This window comes from Myxocyprinus asiaticus, chromosome 12, assembly GCF_019703515.2.
Source record: "Myxocyprinus asiaticus isolate MX2 ecotype Aquarium Trade chromosome 12, UBuf_Myxa_2, whole genome shotgun sequence".
Classification (NCBI taxonomy): Eukaryota; Metazoa; Chordata; class Actinopteri; order Cypriniformes; family Catostomidae; genus Myxocyprinus; species Myxocyprinus asiaticus.
The window spans coordinates 21,194,199-21,212,345 of NC_059355.1; the positions used below are offsets into that span (position 1 = coordinate 21,194,199).

The following is an 18,147-nucleotide window of genomic DNA, read 5'->3' on the forward strand; positions in this document are numbered from 1 at the left end:
TACACCCAGTTATCTCGCATTTGCATTCAGTATGGACAAAAGTGTCCAGAGTGTTTAATTCGGACGTTTATTTAAATGTTGCCTCGAGCTTATGGCTGAACCCCAAATTACGTATTAATAAGTCCCCTTTCTGCTGGTCAGAGTGGATTGTGAGGGAGGTTAATACACTCGGTGACCTATATAAGAGCAGAGTGCTGAGATCCTTTGAAAATTTGGTTCAACATTTTGGGATCCCCAGATCTTTTGAGGTATTTACAGCTGTGCCACTTGCTTTGTACTATTTTTGGGAGTAGCATACACCCCCATAAAGTGGCAGATATGCCGGGAGTGGTGATTACTGCTTTTGGAAAAGGTCATGAGGCATCAGTGTATTACTCCCTGCTAATTCAGAGTCTGGGGGATGGAGCTTCAACTTTTCTCAAGAGATTATGGGAGAAAGATTTAAACTTGGTATTGGAGGAGGGAGAGTGGGCTAGGATTCTAAAAAACGTCAAGTCTGCATCTAGAGATGCAAGAGTGCACCTTATGCAATTCAAGATTTGACATCGATTCTATTGGACCCCCTCTAGATTGTATAGGCTTGGTCTTAAAGACACACCCACCTGCTGGCGATGCCAATCAGAGGATGGAGACGTAACCCATGTCTTTTGGGAGTGTGTTAAGATCCAGGAGTTTTAGGTTCAGAGTTTTGTGTGTGATGTATTGGGCACTTGGGTGTCATTTTGCCCCAGACTCTGTATTTTGGGCGATGGGGCAGTCATTGATGTTGAGAACAGACACACAAAGAGTTGGGTCCTAATCTACCGAAGGACATGGACAAAGCGGCTCAGACCCCAAGTCCTTGAAAGAGCTGTGTCACACCACGGATCTCACAATCTAGTTTTGTGACAAGGACAAAGCCAACAGTCTACTTGGGCTCCAAAGAAGGCCCAGAACACAGAACTTGTGGATTAGCTTATATTGGAAAAACACATATCTAAAAACAAGGAACATTGAAGTAGTATACGTACAAATGATCAAAAGAATCCTGTGGCAGTTCATTTTAATAATAATAATAAAAAAAGTTTAATCCTGCTCTGTGCCTGCTTAAAATTCTGTGTAGAGACGCAATGCAGCATAAAAGCCAGTCTAAATTATGCCTGCTCTAACTCACCTCAGGGCAGCCTTAAACTTTGTTTTTGACCATATTTAAGGTTTAATTTAATATTTTCATTAATTTTATATTTCTATATTCAATTTGTTTTATTTAAAACATTAATCTCATATTTTGAAAACAATTGTAATTTCTGTGTAAATGCATTTATGCCTTCTCTGATCAGTATTAATCAGTCTGTGTAAATGCATCTAAATTCCAGTTTAAATGCAGCTTCTGTGCCACCTCGGCAGTGTAAAGATGGCTTTAGATATATTGTTATTGAACATGTCAAATCACTCAGAAAAGCTGGTGATGTTAATAAAAAAAGAGGCCTATTATATTTATACACAACACTTTGTATCCTAAGGATCTTCACTTTGATTTTGATATCCATCCGTTCTTGTGACTTATTGACATTTTGAGAAAATGTTTACCTTTGTATCTGTGTTTGTATTTGTTTGACTTTGCCCTGTCTCTGATATCTGCTATTTCAAACGTTTTTACTTAAATTATGACATGGTTTAATTCCTGTGATTCACTGATGTTTGAGAATTGTTTGTAATTGTAAGATACTGATGTCTGTTTTGCTGATGTTTGAAATTTGTCTCTAATGAATTTTTCTCATTAAGTGAGATTGCGTGATCATGAGATAATTTACCCTGATTTTTAACAGGTGGACATTATGATGTGTTTGATTGTAGCAAATGTACTTTATTGATGTGTTGCCTTTTGATGTGTGCCTGATGAAGATCATTCTGATCGAAACATTGTTATTGTTTTTAAATCAATAAAAGGGAATAGTTAAACAGTGTGGGGATCCACTTTAGTTTTATTTAAATACTTTCTGCCAAGTACCTTCTTGGGCACAGCAATCTAGCTAGCTAACTAATTTTTTTTCTTAATGTCAATAACAGTCTTAATCCTTTTAGCAGATGCGTAATGCAAAAAATAAAAATAAAAAATACAACAGTGAAACAATCAAAAGTGGACATATTTCAACCATTTGTTGACAATTTTTAGATTTTTTGTGATGAATGCCCAATAAAAATTCAAATCAACTAGATAGAGTGGGAGGAGTGGATTCTTGCCTAAAAATGTACACTTATAAATGAAAACTTGGATGATAAAAATGTATCATCCAAAAATGATAAATAAATGGACAATATATTGAATCTCTTAGTTTTTGTTGTTGTAATAAAAAAGATATATCAAAAACATTAATAAATATGTCAGATACCATTTTTTCGGAGAGGCCATTTGCTCAAACACACACACAAAAAAAGGTGTTTCATCATCTCATCTTTGTTACAAAAAGTAAAATTTTTCTTATTTTTGTCAATATACTTAGAAAACACTATTACAGGGATAGCATTTCTGTAATGTTTTAAAAGACATCTCTTTCATTTTATTAGTCAATGCATTTATGAGGAAGAGGCCAAACCAAATTCCAATTGACCTCATAAATATAGTATATATCCATTGAAAAGTATATGCTTTAATAGTTTTTCTAATCAAACAATTATAAACAAAGTGGTTACTAAACTTGTCATCAGTAACAGGGTTCCTTGAACTGAGAACTTCCTTAAACTCAAAGACATTGGATCACACAGAGTTTGAAAAGAATATACTTTTAAAAGAATCTTAATACCAATAGAAATGGCATTATTATAAAATTATACTTTTGGGAAAATTTTGAAAGGGAACATAACGAACATAACTGAACATAACAAAACTCAACAGTTGTTAGTGTTGTCCTCTGGGGGCTAAGCCCCGTATTTCTTCCAACCCCAGCAATGCCCCTGGTTTTTACAAGTCTAGGGTTCTGTTTTTTCATTATTAAAAGGATTTAAATAAATAAAAATGGTTAAATGGTAGGCCTTCTAGTATGGTGCATTTATTTATTTATTTCTGTATTTATTTAATCATTTATATAACTTTTCGTACATTTAATTATTTTAGATATTCATTTATGAATGAATATGTGTATTTGTTTTTTTATTTATTATTTGTGCAGGTTCTGTCCTCCATACACTTCCAGGCAGTAGTGTAGTCTAGGGCATAGGCAGGCTTAGGCCGTATACCCACGTATATTTCAATGCCCAGGGGCGTAGATTCCGGGGGGGAAGTAACCCCCCCCAATAATAAAAACAAGCAAGTACAACCCCCCCCCCCCATATTTATACCATAATCAATGGAAAAATATAAATTATTTACACTGTAACCCCCCAATGTTCAAGCCAAATATACGCCCTCGCATATACCCACCTTAAATTAGTTATGATATATATGGACGCCAGAACAGCGAGGAGGCTTTTGACCTTTACATTTTATTTATACTGAGGTAATGCCACAGCACCGTTGAGTGAATTGTGATTATTATTATTATTATTATTATTAATAATAATAATAATAATAATAATAAGTGTACAGAGATTCTCTGCATGGAGCAGCGGGAGGTGGGACTGCAACTGAAGGCATGGGCGAAATAGACAGTTTAACTCAGCTGAGCTACCAATCAGAACGTTCATTTTAACACGATTGGAATTTTTTTTAATCAATCATATTTTCCGTTTCAATAAGGGGCCGGAAATTTCTAGTGTCTACAGTGAAATGCTGATGTGCCTGCAGTGCTGGAGTCTCCATAATTATTTTGTGCTGTGTATTTACTTCGCTGCTAAAAGTGAAAATATTAATGCATTTAAATAAAAACTTTCGCTATTAAACTTCGGGAAAATACTGAGTGTCACTGAACCCATGCTAGTTTTAATGATCTTCGCAAATGACAAGTTGTCCCATAATTGTTTAAAATGTCATTTTTTCTGTCTTTTACTGCTGTCAGTGGTACCTTTTTTCCTTGTGATATCAAATCATCTTAATTTATAATTCTTAATAGGAAAGCTATTTCACTATACAAAGAAATGAACATTTTTGTATACAAATAAAACAAATAGCCTAATAAGATTAGTAGGCTAATATAAGATAAGCTTTAAGAAGTAATATACATTTTAAAGTGAACATTACTACACTCAGTCATTACCTTTACAGTGCTTAACAGTTTATTTTTTATACGGTTATGTTTGTATTAGTTTATAAATTAGAGTAAGTACAAAGCCTGTTTTACTTGGGATCCTCAATAAAATCACAGTATGCCCACTTCTTCAGTCACTACTACTCCACTGCTTCCAGGGTAATAGAATACAAAGTGTGATGTTATAGTAAATAATTCAATAATGGATATATAAAAAAATAGTTACATTTACGCTGCTAAATAAGCCGGAATTCGCATCATCACAGTCTGTAAATAGTGCAATAACTTTTTTTTTTTTTTTTAAAAAGTTAGTGTACTTGTTTGTTTACCAAGGAGACAAAAGTGTCTGTGAAGATCATTCTTGATATTTAGGGGAAAATGGTACTTCAACAATCTACTGAAGAGTTTTTTTTTTTTAGCATTTATTTATTTATTGCAACAAGATCTGTACGATTGTTCTGTTAAAGGTGCACTCTGTAATTCTAATCCAATAAACTTTTTGTCAAATTCTACAAATATCTCCTCACAGTCCGCTAGCTGTCTGTTCTGTGGGTGGGCTGAAAAAAAAAAACCTAGTATTTGTACACAGCCCTGGCTCCGTAAATGGGACAAAAACAAGTTAAAAGATCCACACAACACTACTCCAGCCAATCAGCAACAGGGGGTGGTTCTTTGCGTGTGCACAGGATGGGGGGTGGGGCAGAGCAAGAGGGAAATTAATTAGAAGTGTGATGGCCTGGCCCACCCAATCAGGAGCTTGGCCCACCCTGGCCCCACCCCCCATAACAACCAATCACAAAATTGGTGCGATGTTCTATTCAGCTCCAGATTTTCTTTTTCTTTTCTTTCTTTTTCTGTTTTTTTTTTTTAAGTGTAGGCTGTTGAAACAATAGCCTTAGCCTCATTCACCTTGCTACCTTTGCCGTTAACAAACGTGCTGAATGACAAAGCAATATTAATAACGATACTGTCATTTTAACAGTCAGTGAACATATTATTAAACACTTGTACATTAAACAAAGCACAACATGAACAGATTTCTTATTCCGAAAGGACAAAAGAAAAGCACTTTTGCTCTCCAGGATGCAGCTACCACCTCTTCCATTTGTGGCAACGATGTCGGAAAAATAGTTGGGTCAAGTTCAACGGCATCTTCGGATGGTGTCAAAAACACAATTACACCTACACAAAAATGCAGCAATTATGTCAAAAATGATTTAAACAAGGCAAATCCTCATCAGCCGACTCTGAAATCATACACCCGAACTCTTCTCAGATGGAGGGAGAGATGTTTTTCGGTCACGACCGTGGCTTGAATATTCTTTAGAGCGCGACGCATGCTCTTGTTTTCCATGTCGAGTATTTGGTGTTGCTTTCTCCGAGAAGGATACTTTCATTTCGATGGGTTTTAGAAACTGGAAAGCAGCATTAGAACATGACCGCGGTCTTCAAAAACATGCTTGTAGCCAGGCTCATTTACAAGCCTCAACCGCATGGGCAGAATTTTGCTGCTGACAGGTGTCAGGGGAGACTGTAGCATGTTTACTCAGCCCCCAACAGATAGAAAAGGATCGATATTACATAAAAAGCATGGCAGGTGTTGTGAAATTTTTAGCAGTCAATGAGCTTCCACTACATGGAGATTGGGAAACATTTGACAATGAGGAGGATTGCATAGCCGCGGGGCTTTTTGCCAAGCTGTTAAAAATACACATTGGAAAAAGATAAATACCTTGCTGACATTACGTCAAGTATCCCAGAAAATGCAAAGTACACTTCCAAAACCATCCAGAATTAAGTGATTGAAATTTTGGCATCCATGGTTCTGAAAAAATAAATAAAATAAAACAAAAATATGACACTGCTGATTCAGCTGCATTCTGTTTAAAAAGTGATGGCACAAGGGATCGGTGCAACATTGAAAATGTGTCTGTTGTAATCTGCTTTGTGTGCAATGGTGTGCCAGAGGAACATCTCATTGGCTTGTTAGAACTACAGCAGCTTGATGCAGATTACATCACCACCGAAATATTAAGACACTTGTTTCATACAGGATTCAGTTCTGACAATATACTGAGCCAGTGTTATGATGGAGCATCAGTGATGAGCTTTATTGCAAAAAAAAGGTTGGGCAGGCATATCCCCTATATCCACTGCTATAACCACCAGCTTCACCTCTCCATCATACATGCAATTCAATGTGAACCTTGTGCCAAAAGATTCTTTGACTTGTCAGGCTCCCTGTACTCTTTTTTTCAATCATCATTTTGTCAGAGGTTCAGATGCCCATATCTCAAGAGGTTGTTAGAAATCTGCTGGACAAGTCATTTTGAAGTTACCAGATGTGTTGTGGCGAGTGAGGAAGTCATTCTTGACATTCTTTCCAAGGTTTCCGATGATGACAATGCTTCGGTTGACCTTGCAAAAGAAGCTTCTGGGCTTCTCTCTCAGCTGAAGTGATGCCATTTTTTTGAAGTTGGCAAATTTCTGATTCATCTTCTTGCCATTTTGAAACCAGCCAATGCCATCCTACAGTCTTACCATGTTGATCTGTGCAGTGCAGCTGAAGTACTGCAGGTATCTCTTAGTGCAATGAGAAATCTCAGAGAAAATGACAGTCAGTTGCAGCAGTACTGCACTGGCATGTCTACTGATGAGCCCTCACCAAAACTTCTAAAGACTATTAATCCCTTCTATGCTGACTCTGTCATTTTATCACCTATAGGGCAAGAAGGGCAGTCAGGTTCTGAATGTTCCACTGAAGCTCTAAGGCTACAGATGTTAAACATTGTTGATACAGCTGTATCAGAGATGGAAAACAGGTTTTCCACAAAGAAATTAGAGCTGATGCAAGCCCTCTCATGTTTGATGCCAAAATCCAACACATTTCTTGACATTCAGCTGCTTGAGCCTTTCTGTAGTCTTGCAGGGGTTGCAAAAAGTGAGCTGCATAGTGAAATTCTTGTTGCCAGACCAATGCTGACCACAATGCTTCCAACTGATGCTGACTGTTCGGCTATTTGCAAACACTTGCAGGAATACAATGATGCTTTTCCAGATCTTCATAAACTGTATGTGTCTGCTCTGGTTATGCGCGTTTCTACTGCTTCATGTGAGAGCACATTCTCCACTCTGGCAAGAATTTTTACACCATTTCGCCGCACAATGCTTCACGAGAGGAAAAAAAATATTGTACTTTTAGCTCATGAAAAATCAATAACACATGAATTGGACATGGATGAGTTTGTGACCGAATTTTCTCAAACAAGCAGAAAGCTAACGTTGTAAATATTATAGTAGTGATATCAATAGTTCGATGCACAGTCTCCGACCTGTACCTGTTGTGATAAAATCTACAGTTACTAAATTGTTACAAAATCTGTTATAGAGGACAATAAAATAATATTATAAACAGAAAAAAAAAAAAAAAAAACAGACCAAGAGAAAAAGGCCTGACGAATATAAACTAAAAAAGAAGGATTATGATAAGTCGAGGGCTAGGAGCCGCGTCAACATCGGCGAGGCTTTTCAGCGGTGGAGAGACCTCAGAGAGGTAAAAGGCTTGAAGACATATGCAGCAGTTGCTCTTTTTCTTTTCGATAGGTGGGTAACATATATTTTGCTATGTTTCACAGAACCCATATATGCTGTTGTTGTGATGTTAGATTTAGTAGGAGAGTTGTGAGTGTCTGGTGTGCCTAAAACCATCTCCTCTTTTCTGCAAGTTATCCTAGCAACAGCAACTTACTGAATTTGGGGGGCGGAGCTTCCAAAGGAGCACCCTGAAGGGAGGGGTGTGTTTGTTTTGGCAGTTGAGTTCGAATATCAACAGTGTTTCTCAGGAATCGCTGAGTGCACCTTTAATTCTGACTGTAAGTAGGATTTGAATTGAGATCCAGTACAGAAGGTGGCGATAATACTCCTAAAGAGTTGATCGCCATTAAACAAGAAGAGGAGGAAGAAGAAGAATATTTGAATTGAGTCCCTCGTGACCGAACCAAACGTGTCTCCCAGAGGCCACCGTATGACGTCGTTCCCAAACAGGAACCCGATTCTGACAGGCAACGTTGAACGTAGTTTATGTTGGTCTAATTTTATTGTGAGTTTCTAGAGAAACACATTTATAACTGAAGGACCAGTTACTTAAACTGCAGCAATATGTCACAAGATTTATGGTAAGCAGATTATTTTATCAACTAATGGCATTTGAGCATAAATCTGTCTGTAGCAGACAGACCTGAGACTGATTTGTTTTCTTTTATTTTCCTTTATTCTTGGTTCTATATTTTAATCGATAAATCATTTTTAATGACATAAACTCTCTTTCTTTTTTTTTTTTTTTTTTTTTTTTTTTACCACGCGACAAACGCGTATAAATGTTGTAGGGCCGGTTAGCTGAGATGTTTGTTTATCATGTGATTGTGTTTAAGGATGATAGTCCTGTTGTGATTCACAAAACACTGGAATCACACATTTAATTAACCTGTTACTATTACGATGCGTTGCTAGTATCAACATCATTTCAAAGATGTCAAACTGTTTGACCAGAAACGTTCTTCCACTTTTGTTTTCTGTCTCTCCATCGTCAAGGTTACAGAATTATGATGCAGCTTGTCGACTGGCACAAGAAATTGCAGAAAACATCCATGAAAGAAACCGACAGCAAAGGACCGGAGGAAACCCAGCTAAGGTAAAGACATGATTTCATTGTTCTTCAGAGGAGACCTGGCTTCGTTTAAAAAAAAAAAAAAAAAAAAAAAATATTTTTTTTTTATTGAAACATCTCTCATCTTGTGTGTATGTCTCATGCCCTGCAGCTCAACATGACCCTGAGAGCATCATTACAGAAGCTCAAACAGAATATAGCACAGCTCAAAGAGACTCTGATTCGAGCTGCTGCTCAACGGCGTATGTATCCTTCCCAGAAAAATAAAGCAGAACTATTGCCATCCCCTAGAAATGCTAAGAGTGGAACCCAAATGGTGTTAGTGTTTGTAAATTGTTGTATCTTGCATTATTTTAAAGAGAGGATATGATACACCGGCTTTATGCTCATATTAAAAATATTTCTGTCATGTTTTGTTGCTTGGAGTGTTTAGCAGCAGTATTAAGGCTACAAATTCCTCCAAGAGAAAACAGTGTGATTTCTCATTAGCACCTGAAGGGGGCAGTGTATTGTAACAAATCACCACATAAATGAAGTTTTACTGTTCAGCCTGACTGAAGATCACTGTGCCAAATATTAGCATGATCTGAGGTAGTGTTGCTTTCGTGTTTTATTTAAAAGTACTGAAATTATATAATGGCGGCAAACTAAGTGAAATGAATGTTATGTTCAGTTTGTAATTTATAGATATGTTTGATTCACTAAAAGGCTGTGTGGCTGTATCACTGTGGCATGAGCATAATTGTACAGGAACAGGTGTGTGTGTGTGTGTGTGTGTGAGTTGAAATTGATGTGTGCCCTTAATGAATAATGATAGAATGCAAGCTGAAGCAGACAGAAGACAAAACCTTGTTGATGATCTCGCTACCAGAGAAAAGATGCTGATTGCCTCTTTCAAAGGAGATGTCACAGAAGGCGAACAGTCAAGGTACATCCACACATTCTGGGCTCAACAATTAAGATTTTTTTTTTGTCTGCTGACACAGTTGGGCCAGTAGTTCATATTTGTATTTGTCCTGCCAATATTTTTTTACTTGCCCCCAAACAAAAATAAATATGTTTTTCAATTAAAATGTACATGAATAAACATTTACTATGTAATAAAGTATACATTTTTATTTTTCAATAAACATTTTCTTTACATAAAAATAAATAATAATAATAATAAATGCAACACATAATTTATTACTTGCTCAAAATGGCAAGTGGGTGCTCTGTCAATTGGCTAGAAACTCTCTCATACTGGCCCGGGCCATCCTTATTGTTGAGCCCTGATGTTTTTGAAAATGTAACATTAAGTTTTGGTTGATAAGAATGTTGAAACGGCTGACAAACATTCATGCACCACGTTGTTTTTTAAACTATGAAAATGAATTATTCATTCACATCTTATGCAAATTTAGGTTAAGCCTAGTATTTACATTTATGCTTTTAGCAGATGCCTTTATTGAAGGAGACTTAAAGTGCATTTAGGGAATTGTATGTGTGTACTATGTGTGTTCTGTGGGAATCAAACCCACAACCTTTGTGCAGCTAGTGGCATGCTCTATCTGTTATTTTGTACCTGTTGATCTGCAGGAACTCTATAATGCTTGGAATCCTATTCTATTAAGGATCACATGTTGAAAGTAGAATTCTTGTTTGGTATTCACCTAAATTTCGAGTTTGTGCCGCACACCAGTAAAGTAATCATGAACTTGTACCCTAGTTAGTCTACCAGACCATGGAGACCTTGGCTTGCCATCTTTCCTATTTATCCACTTTGCAGTAGTATTCCAGTGCTCTTTGTTCAGTAACTTTATGCCAGAAATGGTGTGACTTGCACTGAAACGGAAGTATGTGCACGCTCTCTGCGTACTTGAGTTCAGACACTCGGCTTTGCTGCTCTGCTGATCAGAGCTGAGCGTTGAGCTGCCGCCATCAGGACTGTTTACACTTCACTACTCTCCACTGCGCTCACATCCTCTCTCCAAAACACACCATCAGAGATTTAACATGCCACCGCCAATCTCCTGTGCACTTATGACTTTCAATCGAAATGACAGCTCAGGAGCAAAACTCTTTTGGAGAAGTAAGGTGGTCATTATTTAGATTTGACCTGTTCGATCTAGGTGACGTGGACTGGGAAGGAAAAACAACCAGATAACAGAAAATACTTTTTTTTTTTTTTTTTTTTTTTTGTATTAGGAAACTGAAATACTCCATCCATCAGGATTATGCTATTTTTTCACATCACTCTGATTGATACAGGGTATTATAGAGACTTTTTAGTTTTATTTGTATAGTGCTTTTTACAATACATATTGTTCAAAGCAGCTTTACAGAATTAGAAAAATTTAAAAGGATAAAACTTCACAGTAAGCAAAGAAAAACTCCCTAAAATGTTAAATATGAAGAAGAACCAGTCGTGAATTCAAATTTGTGTACTGTCAGAGTATGTCCTACCTGCGATGAAGAAAGCACTTCTTGACCGTGAGTAAAGTATGTTCTTTTGATATGCAGGCGAGTGGTATGAATACATTCCTGGACATACTTCATCTGAGAACATGGGCATTGTCCCATGATATGAATTTATGATGTAGTAACAACAACCACAAAAATAATTTACTGTTGTATTATAATAATAATTAACAATTTTGTTAAACAATTACAATTTAAGCACAAGGAACCCCTTTCTTGGTATATTTTGCGCTTACAGTACAATTGTAAAGAGCTGCCTGATTTGTGGTTTTTAATTCAGCATTTTGAATATGACGTCTTCTCAGCTGCCAAGGCAATATGGGACAGAACAGTGTCCAGTGGATGCACACTTCAGAATCTCGCAGGCTCTATTAGGTTGTCTGGGATTTTCCTGTCTACTGTTCATAGTGAGGATTCAGACATACCACTTATTTGACATACTGCTTTTGGCGTACTACATAGTAAGGAAGTATGCATATTTAGACAGCCCTCCTACTTGGGCTAACACCAGAAGTTGCGTTACCTGAAATAATTTTTCATAATTTTCTGAATCGAGGGGGATTGATGAATCAGTGCTTCCCTTAGGATTTTTTCAGCAGCAGTGCTGTCGTGCTCGTGTCCATGCGCCCGTAACACTGGATCCATATTTACGCATATCGGTGGAACTTAGAATCTTTATTATAGATGGGTTATTTATGTTCGGCTTGTCGTGTGTGTTTACTGAGACTTGGAGGGTTCTGGGGGTAAAATTTACTAAAACATAAGAAAAATGAGAACAATCTCACCTAAATCTCAGTTCTTACCTCTTAGTTTTTTTTTTCTTTATTTTTTTAGATGGAATGATTTTTAAAGTAAATAGTCTAATTATGGTCCTCTGCTTCAGTCACTTGTTTCCCAGCAAGACATGATGCAATCATGTGCTGAATTACATTTATTTTGTTGTTCTTGGCAAATATGTTTAACAAATATATATAAGTAGTTAAAGGACAATTCATTCAAAAACATCATTACTTCTTAAGTCCCTATGAATTTCTCTTTTCTGTGGAACACAAAAGGTGATGTTAGTCAAGAACATTAGTTCCAGTCACCATGCACTATCACTGCATTTTTTATAATGAAAGTGCATTGTGACTGAAACTAACATTCTCCCTAACATCTCCTTTTGATTTCCACTGTAGAAAGAAAATCATAGCCTAAACGTTTGCAAGTGATGACAGAATTACTATCACTTTAATTGTACAGGTCAGTACTCACCAGTTACATTAAAAATGGCCATTTAATGTTGACAAATTTGTACATACTTATTAAAATTAACTGATTCACATGGCAGAGAAAATAGCAGTATACATCAGATGGAGCTCTAGAGAGATGGAAATTAGAGATTAAAAGGTGTTTAAGAGGTTCTCTTCACCCAGAGTAGTTCTGATAGCATTTGACACAAAGCTTTTTTGCTGTTTCTGCCTTTCTTGTCAAAAGCACTGACGCGCACAGAACAGGGGCAGCAGGGGCACAAGCCGTTGCCCCTTTCTTTCACAAATATAAAGGTGCCCTTTTGGTCGTCCAGAAAAAGGGGAGACATTTTAAAATTAAATTAAAATATTTAAATACAACAAAATTAAAATCTCATCATAATCTCACAATAACAGAAATAATGTGTTATGAGATTTCTTTGTAAATCGTGGGAGTATTAAATTAAATTAAGCAGAGGTGCCTTTAAGAGCGCGTACTACAGCAGATCGGGGCGGATTCCAATCGCAAGTGACCCTCCCTATGCCCTATACTCACTCCGAAATGCAGAGCCCTTGAAGTTGGTACTCTGAAGGAAACATGGCATTACTGTATGAATGTACCCTACGCTAACAGTCTTGTGGAAGGGCCCGCCGAGAAAAGATTCATTTTCTCACTTTCGTTTTGAACGAGCTTTTGAGTGGCATCCCCTCCTGCAGGAGTGCCCTTCAAGGAAGCAAAAAATGCAGTTTTGAATTCACCCCGGAACATCGAAGTGCCGTTACCTCGAGTAACTGGTCAGATAAAAAGTCCACTCCATGTATTGTGTTGTAAGTTCATCAAAAGAATAATACTCGATTGCTACCTCATTTCAGACATCGCGTACCACTAGTGTAGACAGATTTATTAATTATAATGGGAGCGGTCGCATCGCTTTCAGTGATATAAATGTAATTAGTCTTTTATAGAATATTGACATAAACTGAAGCCATTAGACTAATCACTTTCAGAAAAATACCATTAGGCTACAACAGTACCTCAGCTCCCTATACGCATATTACGCAGTCTGCGTAGGGCACCAGCTCCCTAGAGGGCACCATCATACCCTAGGGGGGCACCAGAAACTCCACCGGCTGCCCTTGCTCGCAGGTTATACATTATTAAAAGACCCTGTAGCATTTGCGGAATACAGTTGATCACCTCGAGCTCTCACTTTCTCATCGCGCCTTCGCACGGTGCACCACGTTACCAGGGTAATGGTACTGAATAACTGATCATGTTCATATTTCATGATACTCCAGGGTACTTTAAAAAATACCAAGGTTTTACTATGACACATGCCATAAACATGGGGTTATCACAAACCATGTCTGAAAATAAATAAACAAACAAGTGTATTACCGTGGTGTTTTTTTGTGAGAAATAGAATAGGCTATTATTTGTGTTAAAGGAAAAATTTATGTACAGTATATACAAGAAAATGGTTAAATACTCAAAAAGCAAAGAAATTAGTTAAGTATTTATAATTACTACTCATAAAAAAAAAAAATGCTAAGGTCTGTGCATGTCACTGGTCAAATGTGCAGTTTTATGACTTTGTGAGGGAGCGCCACGGTATATAGGCATCAATACTATATCTCTCTGACTTCCCACGCTTGCAACGTTGACAGATTTGCTTTCTTGATTATAAAAAGGAGTGATAGATTTATCGCATGTCACGTCGTTGGCATGTCGGATCTTAAATTCAGAAATATGCGACTTTCTCACGCTTGCGCACGCTTGCACTAAAGTCATCAATCGCTCAATGAGCTGCTGCACAAGAGAGGGAGAGAAACACAACACAACATTATTGATTTTATCATCTGTATGGATTGGTTTACCCTCAGCTAATTGTTAAAGTGAATAAAGGTGTGTGGGAATTCCCCGCATTATGAACATGGAACATAAGGAATTATTAAATTTGCATGCAATGCCCGCAGTCCTGCACCCGGCACACTGAATTTCAGGTCCTGCGGGTATCCTGCCTCTCAGTTGCAGGACACACTCACGTCAGACTGCTATACGGTGATGTCACTGTGAGTACTTGCGTCTATTTGTGTGTATGAAGTAGGGTCCCTTTCGTTTCATACCAGCCATATTCAAATGCACACAGTGTAAAAAGCGCAGCCTGACTAGGGCTGGCAAGCGTTACGTTGCGTAAAAAATATTAATAAAACATGTAAAACCTCAGCAGCAACTCTCATAATTTAGCAGCTGCTGAATGCATATAGGGGAAACACTGTGGATGATTACATATTTTTTAATAATTACGTATAAATTATTATATTTAAAATAGGCCAGGAGAGAGAGGCGAGTTTGGATTTGAGAAGAGAAATGGAGAGCAAGTGTGAGGAACTAACAAAGGCAAACAGACTGGGTGTGATAGATTTGGCCATTTTAATTAAGACCCCATTTACACGTGTTACTAAAATGTGTTTTTGGTGAGCCGATCACATGTGGTCAGTGGTAAATACAGGTCTAAATGGGGTCTAAAAGGTTTTGTGATTGGATTACAAAAACTACATATGAATGTGGTAAAAAAATAAATGCATGTGACCACATCGCATTTGATGTGGAAAACACTAATCCGTCCTGTATGCATCCCGGACAGCAGCGAAGCGCCACCCCTCACCTGTCAATCAACATCTGCGCTAAAACAAGAGTGCAAACTTTGCTGGTTACGAGTGGCTTTAAAGGGAAATAACCATCCGATCGGGAAAAATAAAAAACTGATACATACACAAACACGAGAACTTCACAGATTTTCGTCAGTGTGTCTGATATCAACATGCATGGATACCTTAGAAGCACAAACATCTGAAGCTCAGGTTAATACAGGTAATCCACTAAAATAATGGACAGTTCTGCTCGAAATGTTGCTTTTGTGCTTAGATTAAATTTCAGCTGCATCTGGGAGAAATTGTGCACCATGTTTTTCACACTTTCTATGTCTTTTCTGACTTTGTTACGCTTCAATATCATGCAATAACACACCGACACAGTGATTGATGTATGTCGTCATGAAACAGAGTCCCTCCGCTCCAAATCCGATCACAAGTGGTCACAGGACACACATTTAAGTGACCAGGTGAAAACAGCGTTGTCTCACCTGACCACATGTGATCAGATAACCTGAGATGTATCTTAAAGGGATAGTTCACCCAAAAATGAAAATTGTCTCATGATTTACTCACCCTCATGTCATCCCAGATGTGAATGACTTTTCTTCTGCAGAACACTTATTTTTAGAAGAATATTTCAGCTCTGTAGGTCCATACAATGCATACAGGTTGCCAAAAATGTGAAACTCCAAAATCCACATAAAGGGATCATAAAAGTAATCCATACACCTCCAGTGGTTAAATCCATGTGTTCTGACAGGATATGATAGGTGTGGGTGAGAAACATAAATATTCAAGTCATTTTTTTGTCATGCATTTTCTTCCCTGCCCATTAGGGGACGATATGCAAGAAGGATGTGAATCACCAAAAACAGGAGGAGGAGAATGAAAAAGAGAAAGTAAAATGGAAATTGACTGAGCAGGGAGGAGAATTTATAGTAAAAAAGGACTTAAATATTGATCTGTTTCTCACCCACGCCTAACAAATCGTTTAAAAATACACTATATTGCCAAAAGTATTCGCTCATCTGCCTTTAGACGCATATGAACTTAAGTGACATCCCATTCTTAATCCATAGGGTTTAATATTACGTCGGCCCACCCTTTGCAGCTATAACAGCTTCAACTCTTCTGGGAAGGCTTTCCACAAGGTTTAGGAGTGTGTTTATGGGAATTTTTGACCATTCTTCCAGAAGCGCATTTGTGAGGTCAGACACTGATGTTGGACGAGAAGGCCTGGCTCGCAGTCTTCGCTCTAATTCATCCCAAAGGTGCTCTATCGGGTTGAGGTCAGGACTCTGTGCAGGCCAGTCAAGTTCTTCCACACCAAACTCGCTCATCCATGTCTTTATGGACCTTGCTTTGTGCACTGGTGCGCAGTCATGTTGGAACAGGAAAGGGCCATCCCCAAACTGTTCCCACAAAGTTGGGAGCATGGAATTGTCCAAAATCTCTTGGTATGCTGAAGCATTCAGAGTTCCTTTCACTGGAACTAAGGGGCCAAGCCCAGCTCCTGAAAAACAACCCCACACCATAATCTCTCCTCCACCAAACTTCACAGTTGGCACAATGCAGTCAGACAAGTACCGTTCTCCTGGCAACCGCCAAACCCAGACTCGTCCATCAGATTGCCAGATGGAGAAGTGTTATTCGTCACTCCAGAGAACGCGTCTCCACTGCTCTAGAGTCCAGTGGCGGCGTGCTTTACACCACTGCATCCGACGTTTGCATTGCACTTGGTGATGTATGGCTTGGATGCAGCTGCTTGGCCATGGAAACCCATTCCATGAAGCTCTCTACGCACTGTTCTTGAGCTAATCTGAAGGCCACATGAACTTTGGAGGTCTGTAGCGATTGACTCTGCAGAAAGTTGGCAACCTCTGCGCACTATGCGCCTCAGCATCCGCTGACCCCGCTCTGTCATTTTACGTGGCCTACCACTTCGTGGCTGAGTTGCTGTCATTCCCAATCGCTTCCACTTTGTTATAATACCACTGACAGTTGACTGTGGAATATTTAGTAGCGAGGAAATTTCACGACTGGACTTGTTGCACAGGTGGCATCCTATCACAGTACCACGCTGGAATTCACTGAGCTCCTGAGAGCGGCCCATTCTTTCACAAATGTTTGTAGAAGCAGTCTGCGTGCCTAGGTGCTTCATTTTATACACCTGTGGCCATGGAAGTGATTGGAACACCTGAATTCAATTATTTGGATGGGTGAGCGAATACTTTTGGCAATATGGATTTAACCACCAGAGTCATCTGGAGTACTTTTGTCCTTATGTGGATTTTGGAGCTTCAAAATTTTGGCACCCATTCACTTATATTGTATGGACCTAAAGAGCTGAGAAATTCTCCTAAAAATCTTCAATTGTGTTCAGCAGAGGAAAGAAAATCATACACATCTGGGATGGCATGAGGGTGAGTAAATCATGAGACAATTTTCATTTTTTGAGTTAACTAACCCTTTAATACCTGGTGTAAACGGGGTCACAGTGTGTGAAAAGAAGTGGCTGATAGGAGGTATTTAATGACCATCTCTGATTAATGCAATTAGGGGACTTTTTGAATTTTTTTTATAGGTCTTATCCCTTTGTGCATTTTCTCTGCCTGTGTTCTTACATTTAATCCTCTTAAGTCCTTAACTTGGGAGGGGGGATCTTTTATCTTTATTATAGATCCTGCTCATATTGCACTGGTATCCCATGCATAAGTTTAGCTGGAGTGTTCTAAATAAATTACAGCCATTTGATCAAGTTGTTTAATAGTCCTGCCTGGCAGGATTTTTAGAGCCAGGATTCATCTCACTGTGTGGTCTTTGTCTGCCAGTGGGGGTGTTAGTTTTGCTTCAATAAGCTGAAATAGCATTTCACTTTTTTCGACTGGGATAAGAGAAGGCTTATGGCATTTGTGAAACAATACCTTTGAGGAAGATTAACCTCCAATTAAGCACAAAATGACATGCCCCT

General features: G+C 38.2%; 1 protein-coding gene across 1 annotated transcript in view; it reads left to right on the forward strand.

Annotated features, from left to right (window-relative positions):
- The first annotated feature begins 7,972 nt into the window (after positions 1-7,972).
- LOC127449033 (syntaxin-8-like) overlaps positions 7,973-18,147 on the forward strand; it is a 94,947-nt gene continuing 84,772 nt past the window's right edge. The window contains exons 1-4 of the mRNA XM_051712129.1: positions 7,973-8,338; positions 8,754-8,853; positions 8,981-9,075; positions 9,647-9,757. Coding sequence (XP_051568089.1) covers positions 8,322-8,338; positions 8,754-8,853; positions 8,981-9,075; positions 9,647-9,757 — 323 coding nt within the window. The 5' untranslated portion in view covers positions 7,973-8,321. The remainder of the gene's footprint in view (positions 8,339-8,753; positions 8,854-8,980; positions 9,076-9,646; positions 9,758-18,147) is intronic.